Source organism: Eptesicus fuscus, chromosome 12 (assembly GCF_027574615.1).
Source record: "Eptesicus fuscus isolate TK198812 chromosome 12, DD_ASM_mEF_20220401, whole genome shotgun sequence".
NCBI classification, from domain to species: domain Eukaryota; kingdom Metazoa; phylum Chordata; class Mammalia; order Chiroptera; family Vespertilionidae; genus Eptesicus; species Eptesicus fuscus.
Genome location: NC_072484.1, coordinates 30,367,026 through 30,384,161, shown reverse-complemented (window position 1 = coordinate 30,384,161; position 17,136 = coordinate 30,367,026). Strand labels below are relative to the sequence as shown.

Genomic DNA, 17,136 nt, shown 5'->3' with positions numbered 1-17,136 from the left:
TCCTTTCAACCGCACTCAGGTGACATCTGAAGGGGGGCAGCAGCTTGTGCCATACACCCCTTGAATGCCAGTGGATCACAAACCTGGTATCATTGAGTCCTCACCGCTGTCTGGAGAACTCAGTGTTTTCTCCCCATTTGACAGATTAGAAACTGAGGCTCCGTGAGTGCAGTGGCTTGCCCAGAGTCCCCATGGAAGGGGGACCTGAGCCCAGGTCTCTGTGACCCCTAGCCCTGCTCTGTCCACCTTGTATGGGCATGCCTCCTTGACCAAATGAAACAACAATGCATCCAGAAAAGGAATTCTGGAATCCATCCCATATGGGGAAATTAAAAATGAAAAACAAAAGGAGTGTTTCTTGTTTTAAAAAGAGGTCACAAAAGAGTAGTGAGAGAGTGATGTGTCTCATCCCAAACATGTTGTTTGTCCTGCTCATTACTTAAAAAAATTACTTGCCTGCATTGGGGAAAAGAAAAAAAAAGCAAAGCCAGATTTCTGCAGTCTCTGAGAAATCAGAGCTGGCTACTCTGGGCCTGTATTCCCATGTACACACTCTCCAGCTTGCCCTGCTCTCCACCCAGCCACCTTCACTCACTAGTGGGTGACAAGCTACCATTGGATGGTCTGGCATTCATTCATTCTCCTATGGGGACCCATGCTCCAGTGTTCCTCTTGAGAGTCACCCCCTTTCCTACTCCTAGTCCAGCTACTTTGAGTTGGGTTGAATCCATCCCTGGTTCTAATTATCCATGTAGTTCAGTGCTGACAGATCCTGGCATCATGTTAAATCTAGCCACAATGATTGGCATTAGCTCAGAATTGGAAGTATGACCCCATCAGAGCCAATGAAGGTGCAGAGAGGCCAACTGACTTACCTAAGGCCACACAGATCTCAAACTTAGGGCTATGGCACTCTAACATTTGTGCTCTTTCTATTAACTTACATTTAGTTTTCTAACATAAAAATGTGTGTGTGTGTGTGTGTGTGTGTGTGTGTGTGCGCGCGCGCGCCTATGTATTTTTCATTTCCCAGCACTCCTTTCTGCAAATGGTATTTTCACTCTCTAGGGACTTGAGGCAAACATACACAGAGCCCCCAAGTCATCAGCAATTTAATTTATTTATTGCACTTAGGGAGTGGGAAATAGCACAGGCCCACTAAGGATCAAGCAAATTCCAAGTAAATTGCATAAATGGGATTTTTAAAAAGCACACAAAATAACCCTAAAACAATCAATACATGTCAGAACATCATGAGAGAGCTGGGAGTTGCGCATGAAGAGGTGTGCTCAGTAGGATCTTATACAAATTAACCAAACTCAAGTCCATTCCCTCTCCTATCCATTCCAGCCTCCTGGACCCACCAACCAAACCATAGTGCCTGGGGACAGTTGAGCAGGAGAGACAGAGAGAGAGAGAAAACTCTGGTTGAAATCGAGGCGTCGGGAGATCCCTGCCTCTGATTCTGGGCTGTGTGAATCAAGGGAACTCATCTGGCATTAAGCACTTCATCATTTCCTTCCTCTCTCTGGTTTCCTTTTGACACTAAGAGGAAAGCATCCTCCTGGGGGTTGAGGAGGGCCTTCTCGCTGTCTCACTGTTGCTCCTGGATCCCCCTGCTCAGTGCCCACTGCATATGTTTGGCCAGATGGCCTGGACGCTTGGCGGCAGACTCAGCTGCTCAAGAACATGGCTGTGCTTAACCTCATCAACTCGACTCAGCTTCAGTTCATCCTGGGGTGGGAGTGTGATACCCATCAGTTTAATTAGTTTAATGAGGGCTGAGGGAGCTGGTCCACATTTTGAGTTGGTTGCACAGAACAAATTGGTTTGCCGCGCTCCCTCCTGGATCATTTCAGCATTCAGAGGGAGAACTGCTATCCTCAACCACTTCGGGAAGGGGCTGTCCCTCCCTTCTCCTGGGAGAAGTTGGGCGCTGTCCATGGTACCAACATGGACTGAAGTCCGGGAACTCAATTCTTCCAGATGTGTGTTTCTAAACAACGGGAACTCAGAGTACCACCACGCTGGCTGAACATTTAACCCGCTAGAAACTGAACCCTCTAGCGTAGCAACTCCTGCTCCAATAAAAGGCAGTGTCTGAGCATTTTACCTAAAGCATAGTCTTCAAAGTGGGGTGCACAGGAGGTGCTTTAAGGTTTGGGAATAAAACATAAGGATATCTATTTGTTTATTTCTATCTTTGCTGTGCTTTATGGTAAGTGAGAACATCTGCATGGGGGGTGTGCTCGTGTTTCTTCTGAGAGGGGCATGTGACCAGCAAAGCTTGGAGACAACAGATCTAGAGGCATGAAGGCGTCAGCCTGGGTTTCTGGACCTGGGGAGTCCCATGAATGGGGTGGAGGGGCTGACAGGAACAGTGGTGGTTTTAGAAGTCTAGGGTGGAGCCAAGCACAAGCCTCCTGAAGAGGGGAACCGCCCTCCTTCCCCCTCGCTGACCCAGACAAACACTGCGCTCCAGGCAGAAGAGAGGCAGGCTGGGTAGGATGCTTTGTGGACAATGCTGAACTGAGCGTGGGGACGGGGATCGGGGAGGAGGAAGAATGAGTGCACTCCTCTCTGGGGGAAGCTCCTAACTCGCCTCCACGATGGGGAGGTGTTTAAGCATCAAAGAGCTCTGTGGAGTAGGCATCGGGGGCCTCCTCGGACCGAGTCACCACCTTGAACTGGCGCCGGAGAAACCCACCATAGCGCTTCTGGTTGTCCCACTTGAGCTTGGGACGGATGCGCCGCAAGAAGCCCCCGTAGCGTTTGTACAGGTCCTCGTGGCCCACACCATCCCCCTCCCCGGCCACCTCTGAGCTCCTCTTGGGGTATTTGCGCAAGAAGCCCCCATAGCGTTTGACCTGCTCCTTGGGGTCCTCCTCGTCGGAACCCAGGGCTCCAGCTTCCAGGGCGCCATAGTTCAGCTGAGTGTCCCCCATAAGCTCCGGCTCTGATCCCTCCTCCAACCTGCCGGAGAGACCCCCGAGCCTCTCTGCCAGGCTCCTGCTCAGAGCATTCTCCTCTGCCGGAGTGCCGAGTGCGAATCTGCTTTTCTCCAGCTCTTTCAGGAAGGGTCCCCCGCGCTTGGCCAGCTCACTGTACGCCTCTTCCAAAGCTGCCTTGCTCTCCGAGTCTTCCTTACTGTTGAGCCCCAGGGGGAAGGCGGTGAGAACGGACAGGAGGCCCTGGCACCTCTCCCACTCCTCAGTGGGTAGCAGGACAGCCTGGCATTCCAGGGAGCAAATCTGCAAAAGACCCCAAAAGACCACAGTAGTAATGTCACCCCCACTGAACTGTCAAAGCGTGTGTACCCCCCCTACCCAATGTCTGAGAAAATCAACGTAAGCTGTGATCACTAAGCCCAGGCTGCCCACTTTAATGCTTCCAGCAGTGCATCAAGGTAGGTGACTCTGTGCCTACGCAGAAGATGAGGAAACAGATGTGGACAAATGAAACAGCCCTCCCAAGGGCACATGGCTCCAGGTGGCAATGCCAACCCCAGAAGTAAGATCTTCCCAAAGCGCTCTGCTGAGCTCACCTGTCTCTTCCACTTCCGACTCCAGAGAGAGCAGTGGGCTCTCCCAACCTTTCCTAGGTGTGTGGGAGCTGCAGACACTTTATAGAGCAGGACAAGAGCCATGAAGAATGGTGGAAAGAACACACGAGGGGACGTTTGAGGGTTCATCAAATCTGGGGGACAACAGTGTCTACTTCATAGGCGTGTTGGGAGAATTCAAACATGATGATGAGGAGGAGGAGGACGATGACGACAACATGATGATGACAATACTGGACAACTCTGGAACTGGGACCCAGGCAGTCTAATGTCACAAGTCCTCATGCTTAACCGCTGTTCCCTGCTGGGATCATGTATGAGCAGCACCTGGCAAGCTGTGCTCATCTCCATAAAGAGTGGCTAGAATTGTAAATTTAAAACTTTGCATCATCATCATGTAATGGAATCACTCCCATTTTGCAGATGAGGAAACTAAGGTTCAGAGAGAAGTTTCCAAGGTCATGGAACTAGAAAGTAGCAGAACCAAACCTGCATTTTGTCCACCACACCCTTGGTACCTCTACTCCAGATTTCTGTCACAGGAGAGGAACGTGGGGAAGCTTGACTCAAAGCAAAGCCAGTAAGGTTGGGTCAAGGGATGCTAAGACCCAAGAAAAGGGTCAAGACTTGGATCCCATTAACCAGATCCTGGTATTTAGGAGAGGTGGAGAGAGCTCCTTCCATGGGAGCGACTAGAATTGGAGGTGCCCATCAGCCTGGTGGTAAGAAGCCCTGAGAAGTTACTCTAAGGATGCTGACTCCCAAAGTCAGCACACCTCATGAAGGACACTCCTTGTTGCCAGGCATCAGGCTCCTTGGAAACCTGAGTCAGCCTCAGACCTGAGTCAGCCCATACTGTTGAGGTCGGGAAAGGGAATGGGAGCTAGAAAGCAGCAGTCCCAGGCTCCCAGGCTGACCACAGAGCAGGGCATGCCCTGCACAGATGGGACGAGTCTACAGGACAGGCACAGCGCTGTCCAGGCCTGCCTTCTTCCCTCTCTGGGTTCTATACACAGATGGGCCCTTCCACTGCCTGGCATCCAGGAGCCTTGCCTGAAACCTACCAGGGGGTTGATGGGTTTGGGCCCATCCTGGGTCTTCACAGCACACAAGGAGCAGCGGGACAGGCAGTCCGCTGAGGCAGAGGGGAGCACGAGGAGGCAAGCAGCCAGCACCAGCCCCTGCCACTCCATTCTGTCTTGGTTCTTCCTGCTGGGAGGGGAGAAAGAGCAGACGATGAGATCTGTGACCGCCTATCCTGTGGGGTGTATCCTGAGCCTGCAGTTAACTCACCAATTCCTGCTGGCAGGCTACAAGGCAAGCATTCTCGTTCCCCCTCTACAGATGACAAAACAGAGGCCCAGAGAGGCACAGTGGGGGCCCCAGGCCAAGGGTCAAGGGAGGTAATAAACATGCAGTGAGCGCCTCTGCTATGTGCCAGGGGCTTTCCCACACAGCTCGCATTTAATCGGCACAACCGCTCTGAAGGTAGGTAGGCTGTGCCATTGGATAGATGGGGACATTGAGGCTCAGAGAGGGGGAGTGATTGCCCACACAGCTGGGCAGTGCATAAGCCAGGACTTGACCTGAGTTAATCATCCTTCAAACCCCACTCTGATTACGTACCAAGACGGAAGACACTGGGCCATCTGCTTTCCCGGGTTCCCTGAGGTTTCCCTCACCTGCCTGTCCCCTGCTGCTCAGGCTGTCCCCAGGCCAGGCCTTTCTGCTGTGTAAGGTCTCTGGAATTTGCCTTCTCCACCCCAGCACTTCTACTCACCCTGGCCACCTTCACCTTCCCCTCCACGCTGGCCTCCCTGCCTCCGGTTCCTTCTCTGACCCCTCCTGCTCACCCTGCTCAGCCATATCCATTCTGTGATCAGACCTGCTGGCGTGGGCCACGTGTGGCCCTTCTCCTAATGTCAGGGACAGCCTCAATCCCACGCCTACACCCCAACACTTCAGCTCTGGGCTCCAACCACATCCAGCTACTTAGTTACCATATGACTCTATCAGGCCCTGTCCCACCTCTGGGCCTTCACACATCCTGTTCCTTCTGCCTGGAAATCCTTCCTCTCTTCTTCTGGTACCTGTCATGTGGGTCCTCGATTAGATATCACCTCATCCAGGCTGCTCCCCCCGATTCCCTAGGCTATGCGGGAAGCTCCTCCTTGCATTATCCCAGGCACCGGTGCCTCCTCCATGAAAACATCCCGCTATCTGGTAATTAGCTGTGTGAGGCTTCAGGCGTTGTTCCCATGAAGGCAGGAGCCGTGTCCTGTCTGTGTCTCTGTAATACTCTCTCTGTGCTCCTCGAACATGCCATGCTGGCTCCTACCCCAGGGCCTTTGCGCTTTCTGTTCCCCTGGCTGCAGTGCTCTGACCTGATTTTCCCATGGGTCGCTCCTTCTTGTAACCAAGTGAATTCAATATCCCATCGCCAGGGAGGCGTTCATTTGCTGACCCCTGCATTTAACATTTCCCATTTCCCGGGCCTCTCTCACATCACCCTGCTGTGTTGACATCACCACTTCGTGCTGTCCTGTTATTTGATGTTAGTTATTTCCCCCACTGAAACATTAGCTCCTTTAGAGCATAGATGTTATTGGTCATAGTCCCTGCTGTGTCAGCACCGACAAATCTGACCAACACATAGTAGGGCCTCAATAAACACTAAGCAGATGAATTAATGCCTCACAATAGTATGTTAAAAGTTGTTTCTTTCATAAACCAAATATCAAGGCCCAAAGCTATTCAAATGGGGGCACAAGGCAATTCTCCCAACTGGCAATGGGGAGTTCCCCCAAGATTCCCACCCGGGGCAGGGCTCCATGCCCCTCCCTGCCTGGTCTTTGTAGCCCGAATCTTCTAATGCCACTGCCAGGGATGGCTGTCCTCCTTCCCTCTTCCAAGGGCCCCAATCCTGCAAACTGCCCTGTTTGCTCATGTGTTTAGGGATTCGAAAGATTCCACGGCGTGCCTCAGAGCCCCACGCTGCAGCCCAGAGCAGCTCTCCCTCCTCAGAACCCACAGTCGGTTCCCCCATCAAAGCCAGCCTGAGAGTGGTCCCAGCCACCATTTACGAAGCCCCTACTGTGCTTCAGGCCTCGAGCTACACCCCTAAATGCCTCGTCTCATTTACCCCTCCCAGTGAGGGGGCACTTCCAGTGCGATGAATTGCCCATCCCTCCCGTGAATGGAAGCTGGGATGCAAAGTCATCCTGTTTGACTCACCACAAGTGTAACCCTTAATGATCACAGTTTCTAGAACAGCTGACTCATTAACAGCTGAACCCTCCATGAGGCCCCGAGGGCCCCATGCACAGGTCTTTGACTTGTATATTGTTCTCAATCCACTCGCCAACTCTGAGAGGTGGGCATCGCTATCCCCACTTTATAAATCAGCAACCAGGAGCTCAGAGAGGCGTAGTGAACCCCCTGAGGTTGCAGAGCAACTAAAGGTGAGGACTCAGGTCCATCTGCCTCTCTGGCTGGGCAAGAGGCTGCTCTGAGGTGGGAGGCTCAGAAAAGAGAACAGAGGGAGGTGACCTGTGTCCCTCCCACGTCCTCACCTGCCCTCGAGTTTCTCTCACACTCTACCAGCTGCTGACAGGACTTGGGTTCCAGGTGGGTGAGTGGTGCCTCTTATATGCAGACACAGAGCAGGCAGCTCATGTTTTCTTTGATTCCAGCGACGGCTGGGCTGGGCTGTTACAAGCTGAGCAGTGAATTAACCAGCTGGGGAAGGAAGCCTACACTGCCCTCTGCCTCCTGGCCGGAGGCTCCCCACACAGCGAGGTTGCTGTGGTAGGAGGTCTGATTTGAGCTCTCCTTGTCCCGGGCAAAAGCAGTGTCAGCATCCTTGCCTTTCATCCGTTAGCTTTATAGTTAACAGCAATCATTCTAGCTGGTCTAATGGCTGTTGAGCACTTCCGAAGCTCTGAGCAATTCTGAGGATGAACTCGTTTATACTCACAGCAACGGCATGCTGTGAGCACCGTTATCATGCTGCTTTACAGAGGAGGAAACCGAGTTAAGACGCCTGCTGAGAGTCAAAAGCTAGTAGGTGGCCAAGCTGGTATGCGTACCCAGGCGGTCTGGCTCCTGGAGCTCACCTTGGTAACCACGGTTACTGTCCCAGCCCCTTCATCCCACCCCTCCCAACCTCCTGCTTCTCCCTCCAGGGGTCCATAGCAGTCTCCTCCTGGCCCCAGAGCAGCCTCATGTTGCCTCTCAGGGCTTTCCTGCTGAGAAGGGCTGACATTGATCAGGGCACACGGAGTCCCATACGCATCTTAATGTAAGGGGTCTTTATAACAACCCATACAGCTGGGACTAATAGTCTCCCCATTCTACAGGTGAGGAAATGGAGGCACAGAGAGATTATGCCATCTGTCCAAGGTACCCCAGCAAATGCACAGCACCCACACTGGGTGTAGACTCTGTTGGACCTGGGCCTGGCCACACTCAAACAAGCACCCCCGCTTCTCCCAAGCTTTTGCACACGTAGTTCCCTCTACTTGGAAGGCCTTTTTCTCAAGGACAAGGATGCAGAAGTTAGGGGTCCGGTAGGGTCAGGCGGGGCAGAGGCCTCTGGTTTCCTCCTCCCAGCCTCGCATAGTGTTCAAAGGTGCCAACTGGCCACCTGCAGGACAAACTCAGCAGATGGGCAAAGGCTGGGCTGATGTGCATAGGGATTTTAAAAACATTGTTGCTATTATTTTAAAATGGGGAGATTTTTACATTTTAAAAGTTTCAATTTCCAACTTGTCTTAAAAAATCAAAAGCCTTAGCCCAGCCGGCATGGCTCAGTGGTTGAGCACCGATCTATGAATCAGGAGGTCACGGTTTGATTCTTGGTCAGGGCACATGTCCAGATTGCAGGCTCGATCACCAGTGTGGGGCGTGCAGGAGGCAGCTAATCAGGGATTCTCTCTCATCGTTGATGTTTCTTTTTTTAAAAAAAAAAATATATATATGTATGTTTTAAAATATATATATATATATTATTTATTTTTTTTTTTTTACAGAGAGGAAGGGAGAGGGAGAGAGAGTTAGAATATCCATGAGAGAGAAAAACATCAATCAGCTGCACACACACCCCCCCCCACTGGGGATGTGCCCACAACCAAGGTACATGCCCTTGACTGGAATCGAACCCGGGACCCTTCAGTCCGCAGGCCGATGCTCTATCCACTGAGCCAAACCGGCTAGGGCTCATCATTGATGTTTCTATCTCTTTCTCCCTCCCCCTTCCTCTCTGAAATCAATTTTAAAATGTATATATTTTTTAAAATCGAAAGCCTCGGAGACATCAGGTCTGCATTCTAATCTGGCAACAGTCACAGAGAGGCCCCATTCAGCATGGTCCCCACTGTCCCCGCCCTGTGGCTTCCCCCGTGTCTGTCCCTGTTGAGCACCTGGTAGACGGTAGGGTTTGCAGCCCCTGGATTGCCTAACAACTCTAACAACTTGGAGGAGCACACAGGGAAGTAGGGCACAGCTGACGAGAAAGGAGAGGTGAGACCTCTGATTCCCTCCTGACCCAGAAGCAAGGTCACCAAGTGGCCAGCAATGTGGACTCGGACCACAGCCCACCACTCATTGCCAGCTTGGAGAAATTACCTCACTCTGCTGTGCCTCGATTTTCTCTGCTATAAAAGGCATCTAATAATAACACTTCAGAGGATTGGTGTAGGAATTTAAAAAATGATCATGTATAGAGTGTTTAGCACATAGTAGGTGATTTAAAAAGTAAAGTAGGAAGGCTCCATTCCAATATTACTTGGGCTACAGGAGGTGGGAAATGAAGAGGGCAAAAAGAAGTGCTAATTTAGAGTCTGGGACACTAGAAACAAACAAACAAGAGTTGTTGAATGAATTGACTATCAGATGTGGAAGACCTACTGGGTGCCAGGCAGGGCTGAGTGCTCCTTATTCGTAGTCACATCAATCCAAAAATAGCCACCACTTCTCAAGAGCCTACTAGGTGCCAGGCTGTGTGTTACCACTTGAAACACATTATTCTAATCCTCAGACAACCCAGAGGTGAGTGTCTTTATACCTAATATACAGAGGACAAATCTGAGGCTGAGAGAGAAGTTCACTCGGCTTGGAAATGGGAGTGTTGGGCTTTCGGACTGGATGTCTCTGGGTTAAAAGGTGACTCTAATGGAGATGCATCAGCCCTGAGATTTTCCTAAGACATTCTGTTTCTTTCCTTTGGTGAAATAAACCAATTACTGAGCAATGTCAGATGGGTCCCGGGGGAGTATTTTCTCTTCTGCTATGGGGATTTGCTCGAAAGTCATACATCAGAGGTAGCCCTGCCTGCTTGTTGCCTCTGATTTAGGATGAGCTAAAGAGAAAAGGAACTTGGCCATTCATTGGTACGAGAAGCAGACAGCAAACGCCTTGGTGGCGGCAGGCACACAGACCCCGCTGGAGAGCTCGCGTGACCCCCCGTGACGGAGGAGCCTCTTTCATGGACTTGGCAGGCCAGAGGGCCTCCTAAGAGCCTCCCAAAGAAAAACCCTCCACACGCCCAGGTTTCTTTGGGAAGCATTTCCTTAGCCACTGCCTCACGGTGCTTCGCGACAGCCCAGCGAGGGAAGCCTGGGCTGGGGGAGGAGGACATTTTGGACCCACCAGCCTCCTTACCACATGATTCAATTCCTTACGATAAATCTCCTTCACATCCTCTCGTCTCGATATCCCATTCCGTTTGTTGCCGTAGTGTCCATGGCTGCCTTCATGCTCAAAAGCACGGTTGCATATTGAAACAGGGACCGAAAGACCCAGAATGCCAAAAATACTTAACTGTCTGACCCTTTGCTGATCCCTGCCTTCATTAATTTTGTAACCATTTTATAACTTTAATTGTTCTAATAGTTATCAAGCTGATTTTCTTGGGAAAGTAAGAGGGGAATCACGCCTCTCTCCAAACCTCAGTATCCTCATCTGTAAATGAGGTACCACCCTCCTGCCATGTCTCCATAAGGACCGACTAAAACACCATCATTTATAGGGCCAGCACATAGTAGGCCCTTTTTATGTTTTTTGGGTTTTTTGTTTTTTTTTAGAAAAAGTGAGTTTTTAAATTCATTTTTGTTGTGATTGTTGTTAATCCTCACCAGAGGATATTTTTTTATTTTTTTTTTTTTGAGAGAGAGAGTGGAAGGGAGGTTGGGAAAGAGAGAGAGAAACATTGATGTGAAAGAGACACATCGATTGGTTGCCGCCTCCACATGCCCTGATTTGGGGATCAAGCCTGCAACCCAGGGATCTACCCTTAACCAGGAATCAAACCCAAGACCCGTCAGTACGTGGGCCAGTGCTCTAACAACTGAGCAACACCAGCCAGGGCTTAATGATTTTTTAGAGAGAAACATCAATGTGAGAGAGAAACATCGATCGGTTGCCATGAGCCCGACCTCGAATGGAACCCGCAATCTGGGCATGTGCTCTGAAGGGAAATCAAAACCAGGATCCTTCCGTGCACAGGTCGACCCTCCAACCAACTGAGCCACTCCGACCAGGGCAGGCCCTTTTACACCGAGGGCCCAGAGTTCCTTGAAAGGGAAAACACTGCTTGCCCTATTATCTCCTCTTGATGATATTTCTATATTGTATTCAGAGGGCTTGGAGGAACAGGGAGCGTTTTTGTTTAAAAAGCCAGCATGGAATAATAATGGCTTGATTTAACATCGCAATTATCTCCCCAAGCACTTTATCGCATATGATTATCCCTATTTGATAGAAGAGGAAATGGGAAAAGGTAGAAATGAAATCACTTGTTTAAGGTCACATCACGAATCAGGAGGGAAATGGAGCCGGAGCTGGGGCCTCCCACACCGGGCGGGCGTGGTGACTCTGACTCGAAGGGAGGGGATGGCGTCCTCTCAATGACCCTCAGCAGCACACATCACAACAGCCTGCAAGCCCTGAGCCCTGCGCTGCTGCTTGTGCAGCCCGCGCCCCCCCCCTCCCCGGAGCCCGCCCGCCGCAGGGGCTCTGATTACAGTCTCAGGTTCCAGGGAGGAAGAGTGAGAACCAAGTGACAAAGTGCCTCCAAGGTCCCGAGCACCATGGGCAGGGCAGAGCTGAACTCCACTGTGGAAGGCACAGCCCTGGGGCCAAGCTCATTGCTGTCTGTTTTAGTTCAATGATTGCATGTTGACCCTCTGGAGAATCCAGTAGCCTGGGCACTGAGTCCCATTTTCTAGATGGGGAAACAGAGACTCAGAAAAGTGAAATGGCTGGGTCGAGGCAAGGCAGAGCAGAAACTGGCTGACAGTCAGTCTGTGACTCCACTCCCCACACCATCCCTGAGGTGCAGGTACGCATGGAATGCCCATCAAATCCCCCCACCAAACTATCATATTCCTGAAGGTGAGACTATTTCAGGAGTTTTATTTCACTCACAAATATATAAAGTTCACCCTGGCCGGCATGCTCAGTGGTTAGAGTGTTGGCCTGTGCTCTGAAGGGTCATGGGTTTGATTCCCAGTCAAGGGCATACACTTGGGTTACAGGTTCGAACCCGGGCACACGCAGGAGGCAACCGATTCTCTCTCTCTCTCTCTCTCTCCCCTCCCTCCCTTTCACTCTCTCTAAAAAAATAAATCTTTTCTCTTAGAAAAGAAAAGAAAATACATAGCGTTCATCTTTGTGGGTCTCTAGTGGGCTGGCAAAGGGACACCCCAAAACTAGAGCTTTTGTTAGGCCTTCAGCGTCATTAACAAAGAATGAATGATCATTTTAGGGAGATGGGGAGCTCGGATCTGAATGGAAAGTGAAGCCATTATTTAGTTCTGCAGGAATTAAAACACAGAACCTAGGATGAGGGCCCACACCGAAGGTTGGCCAATCTCTCAGGCCACTTGTCCAGGAACCAGAGTGACAGAGCCTTGCCCTTGATGGTCACCGCGGGATTGTTAGTCCACGCTTTTACAAGAACGTATTTCAAAAGCAGGACTCACATGGAATGCCCACCCTTTGTCACTTGATGCAATTCAGGGATGGGGAGAAAGGAAGGAAAAGGAGGGTGGACCAGAGAGAGATGGCAGCGAAGAGACACGCACAGAGAGGGAGAGACAAAAAAGAACAGCAGAGATGCAGCTCGCATGCACAGAGAAATGACACCTAGAAACCAGAGTGAGATGGGGCAGGCTGACAGACCTCAGGGGAGGGCGGGTGGGGAGCCCCGAGCCGGGAAGAGGTTAACCAAATAACTTATATGCATCTATGCGTAGCCCCAGGACACAGACGATAGTGTGGTGAAGGCCTGGGTCGGGCAGGGGCTGGGAGGGGAGGGGCAAAGGGGGGAAGAGGGGGACATCTGTAATACTGTCAACAATAATAAAGAAAATCAAAATGTGAGGCGACAAACAACGTGGGAGATGGAGAGTGAATGGGAACGAGAGGAAGAAGGTACAGGAAAAGGAAGGGGGGGAAGGGCAAAAAGAGGAGGGAAGGGAACAAGAGGAGAGAGAAAAGGAAGGAAAGGAAGGGGACCTTGATTCAGGAGGTTGACCTACTATGTGAATCACAAATATCAGTTTTCTCCTCCTGCCAGTGCATTGAAGACCCAATTGCATAATAACTGTTCCATAAACCCTTGTCAGGTTAAACTGAACTGTCCAGGAATAGGTCAAGGAGCCAAGTGATGGCGGACAAATGGCCCCTGGCGAATAGGCCTGCAGCCTGCGGCCCACCGCGCTGGCCAGCAGGTGGGCTGGATGGGCTCAGAGAGAAGCCCCCAAGGCAAGAGATGTGTCCATTTCCCCTCCTTCTGCCAAGAGCATCATCTGCACCCAGAGTGGGCGGAGTTAATGAGGTCCACCTGAAAGGACGCAGGGACACCTCTCCATCCCCGGGGCCTGGTCCTGGCTAACCTGGGTGTCTCCAGTGAGGTTTACTGCCCACCACGATGGCCAGCTCTGTCTTCGTGAAATCGTTTTAGACCTTTGTCAAACCCAGTGAGATTACCCATCACTTATGGGCTGAGATGAGCGAAAATGATGAGAGAAATCAGCTAGCTGGACACACTTGCTCAGACACGCATTGAAATCAAACCACCAACTATTGATCCCGCTCAGACTGATGGAAGACATCTAATAAATACAACAATTGTGTGAGAATGACCCGAGGAGGTTGGCAGTGGGCCGGGGAGTCAGGGAAGATCGATCCAATGAAGAAATAAAGTCTTCTGTTGTGTGGAGAGAAGGGGGTGGGGAGGGGAGAGCAGTGCCCGCCGCCCCACAAACAGAAAAAATAGACTTTAGATGCTTCTTTGTGGATATTACACTCAACATAATGAGTGAGGTGATCAAGGATTAGAGCAGATTGGGGGGGAGGGAGGAGAAGGGGTCCAACTCTGCCACTGGGAACAGGGAGAACCTGAGCAGTCCAACTAGCATTTATTGAGTACCTAGTAAATGCCAGGCATAGCATTACAATAGCCCATAGAGGTCTCACAATAGCCCCAGGAGGTGAATGGGTGAAGAATTAACGCTCAGAAAGGGACAGCTACTATCCCCAAATCACACAGCAAAAGAGTGGAGGGATTTGAACCCAGCACTGTCTCGGGTGTTGTGAGGCAGGCATTTAGATGCTATATGGAGTTACCTCACGACCCTAATCCCTTTCCCTGTGTTTTAAGGAAATTGCAAATTTCTCCAACAGCCCCAGGACTGGTCTGTTTGCCTGCTCCTCTGAAATGTGCTGGGTTCCTCAGGAACCACTGGGACACCCGCTCCCAGCCGCCGCCAGCCCATCACAGGACTTACCTGCCACCCCTCACACCTCTAGCTCACCTGGGGCAAAGCGGTGGGCCTGAGATCCCTTCAACTAATGCAAACCTCCCCCCAGGCAGGGTAACTCACCTGCTTGGGCTGCTGCAACCGCTCCCCTAGCAGATCTCAAAGCCTGGAGATAAATGACCTGCAAAAATAGAACAAAAGGCAAGAAGAGGTGGGGCTGGGGTGGCAGGTTCAATAGTGGGGCGGGCGGGGGTGGGGGAGGGGAGGGGGAGGGAGGAAATGAAGATAAAAGGATTCACATTCTGAAACGGCACGGATCTTGGCTGGAATGCCTGTCAAATGAGAAAGACAAGCCTCGTCTATTTTACCAGCCCTCCTGAGAAAGATGGTAGGGAAGGCTTCGATCTGTGGGAGGGGAATTGAAATCAGACCCAGTAACGGAAAGAGCTGGTTCCCCTTCCGAGCTTAGAGGCTCCATGAAGGGATGTTTGTACAGATTCCACATGAAAGATACCACGGAAAAAGTAGCAGGTCTCAGAATTCACTCCTCAGCCTCAGAGTCCTGAGCAGGCTCCAGACCGCCCTTCCGCCCCCCGCAAACTCAGTAGCTGTTTTGCTACAGTCAAACTTTGAGGCGCTGTAACACTTCCCTTGAGTGTGGATATCTTGACCAGGGAGCAAAGGGCTCCGTCCCACCTGACTAGACTCCTGGGGCTGCAATTTACATGAAAGCAACAAGTCCTTTCAAAGTAAAATGGCCAAGCAAAGCCCTCCGAGGCTGCTTCGGCTGGCTGGTGTCCCTCTCTTGCCCACCCCCCTCCCAACAAGGCAGCCCCACGCTTCATTTCTGGGTGGAATTACGTCCAAGGGAGCCACTCAAGCCAGTACTCTGTCAGCAATTAAACTCGATCCGAAAAGGATGAAGAGGCTGAACTCTGTTGTACGTTGATGTACATGACTCGCAGTAAATGCCAGAGCCCGGGACCTCATTAATGTCCCGAAGCCCTTGTTCTCGAAGTCCGGTGAGAATCGCTGACCTTTGAAACCACTCCGATTAGCTAAAACTCTCCCTTCTTCCACCCAGGGGCCGGTCCCACTCTCCCATGGGAACTGCTGGGAGGTGGACTGTAGGACCAAGGAGACCCTGGAGCTAAAACGGAGGGTGGTCCTCCTGGGAGAGAGAAACCCACCTGTTTCAGCCGGGGCTGTGGGGAGAGGGAAATTCCAAAGAGCAGTCTGTCTCCCCCTGATCTGTCTTTTGTAAACTAGCCTCCTAACTGTAACTATGTCTTCCAGGTAATTAGACCCAAACCCCAAATCCCCCAGCCAGAGCGCCCACCACCGCCAGGTTCAGAGGACCAGCAAAACCAAACCAGAAGAGATTCCAGCACCCCTCTGGCCTTACCTGTGCTCTCTCTTCTTCGTCCTGGGCAGCTTCTGCCCCAGCAGGTCGGAGGGTGGTAGCAGGTGGCAGCAGGTGGTCGGTCCAAGACTCAAAGGGCCACTCTGACTCCGGCTTGGAAGGAGGTGCCCTAGAGGCGGCTGTGAGCACCACCAAAGCCCCTTCGAATGGCAGTTCTGGTGCCTCACCCCCCTTTTATGGACGAGAGCCTCCCCCTGTGGCTCAGCCCTTGCTGAGCGCAAGCGGCTCGGAGCCAATGGGGAGGTAGCGCTGAGCAGTCAGAGGCGCAGAGCCCAGGGCCCTTCAACTTGAACTCCCTGGGCCCCACACAATAGGCTTCGTGACAGGGGATGTGGAGGAGGAAGCAGTGCGGTGGGAGGGGTGGATTCTGGGTGGAGTGCTGTTTGTCACTTGAAATCCGGCCACTTCAGTCTTTGATGCATTTCCAAGAGAGTTTCACGGAGAGGGGAAAAAAGAGAGAGGTAGGGGAGGACAGAGGCAGAAGGAGTCAGAGAAAGACAGAGAGACACCGAAAGGGAGTCAGAGAGGGACAGACAGACAGTCAGAGATAGTCAGATGGACATGGGGTTTGGGGGGTTGGGGCGGGGGGGAAGGGGAATGAGAGGAAGAGAGAGAGACAGATGGAGAGAGTGTCAGATGGATATAGAGGCAGATGGAGACAGAGAGAGTCAGACAAACAGAGAACAAAACAGAAAAGATTCAGAGAGAATCAGAAACAGGGAGACACCACGAGTGTCCAGAGGGTCAGAGATGAGGATTCCCAAAGAGACAGGGAGAAACAGAGTCCAAGGAAGAGAGATAAGGAAACCAGGGAAGAAGAGAGACTCAGAACCCTCACAGACAGACACACACGTTGAGGCAGGGGCAGAGGGTCCGGGAACACAGGAAGAGAAGGGGAAGTGGCCGCGGAAGCCGGCAGGGCTTGCAGCACCTGTGCGGTGTGCTGTGGCAACTCCGTGTGTGGCTGGTGCACGTGTGTGCTGGGCTGTGTTTGTGCACACATTTGTCTGCAAACGACAGCTGATGCTGAAACAAGCCTGAGCCGGTGCCAGGCACCAGCAGCCCTGGCAGAAGTACAGCCCTTCCCAGCAGCCAGGAGCTGCAGTTGACTTTTCTCTGGCGGCAACACAAAGCGGGTATCGTGAAACCCCCCTCAAAATATGGGCTGTGATGTCTCTGCATGCGCGCCGGGCGGGGGGGCATACCCGCCTCGAGTCCCCTTGCCACCGCCGCGCCGGGGCCAGCAGCAGCTTGCAGGCTGCGCTCTCCATGGCTACAAACACCCTCCAGACGGCAGGGTCTCCACGTTGGAAGAGAACATGGGAGTCTCTCCTCAGGCAACAGCAGACACTTTCTGGTGGGAGGCATGACTGTTTCAGCAGTCTGCC

General features: G+C 51.8%; 1 protein-coding gene across 4 annotated transcripts; it reads right to left on the bottom strand.

The window, feature by feature from the left end:
- Positions 1-1,101: 1,101 nt before the first annotated feature.
- Positions 1,102-16,111, bottom strand: PDYN (prodynorphin). Of its 4 annotated transcripts, XM_054724246.1 has the most exons (5): positions 15,731-16,111; positions 14,449-14,506; positions 10,223-10,311; positions 4,627-4,774; positions 1,102-3,251 (listed from the first exon to the last, which is right to left on the bottom strand). In XM_054724246.1, exons 3-5 carry the CDS (start codon positions 10,225-10,227, stop codon positions 2,622-2,624), a joined length of 783 nt encoding a protein of 260 aa, XP_054580221.1. In that variant the 5' UTR covers positions 10,228-10,311; positions 14,449-14,506; positions 15,731-16,111; the 3' UTR covers positions 1,102-2,621. The 4 variants fall into 4 exon arrangements, with proteins under 4 accessions (XP_054580221.1, XP_008139222.2, XP_028000472.2 ...); XM_008141000.3 differs by lacking the exon at positions 10,223-10,311 and having other exon boundaries at positions 4,627-4,771; XM_028144671.2 differs by lacking the exon at positions 10,223-10,311 and having other exon boundaries at positions 15,731-16,109.
- Between the last annotated feature and the right edge of the window lie 1,025 nt (positions 16,112-17,136).

Bases quoted from the DNA above. Each gene is read 5' to 3' on its own strand.
- PDYN (XM_054724246.1), bottom strand. The intron at 3,252-4,626 runs GTAGGTTTCAGG...GGTCTTTTGCAG, and splicing joins CCAAACCCATCAACCCCCTG to ATTTGCTCCCTGGAATGCCA.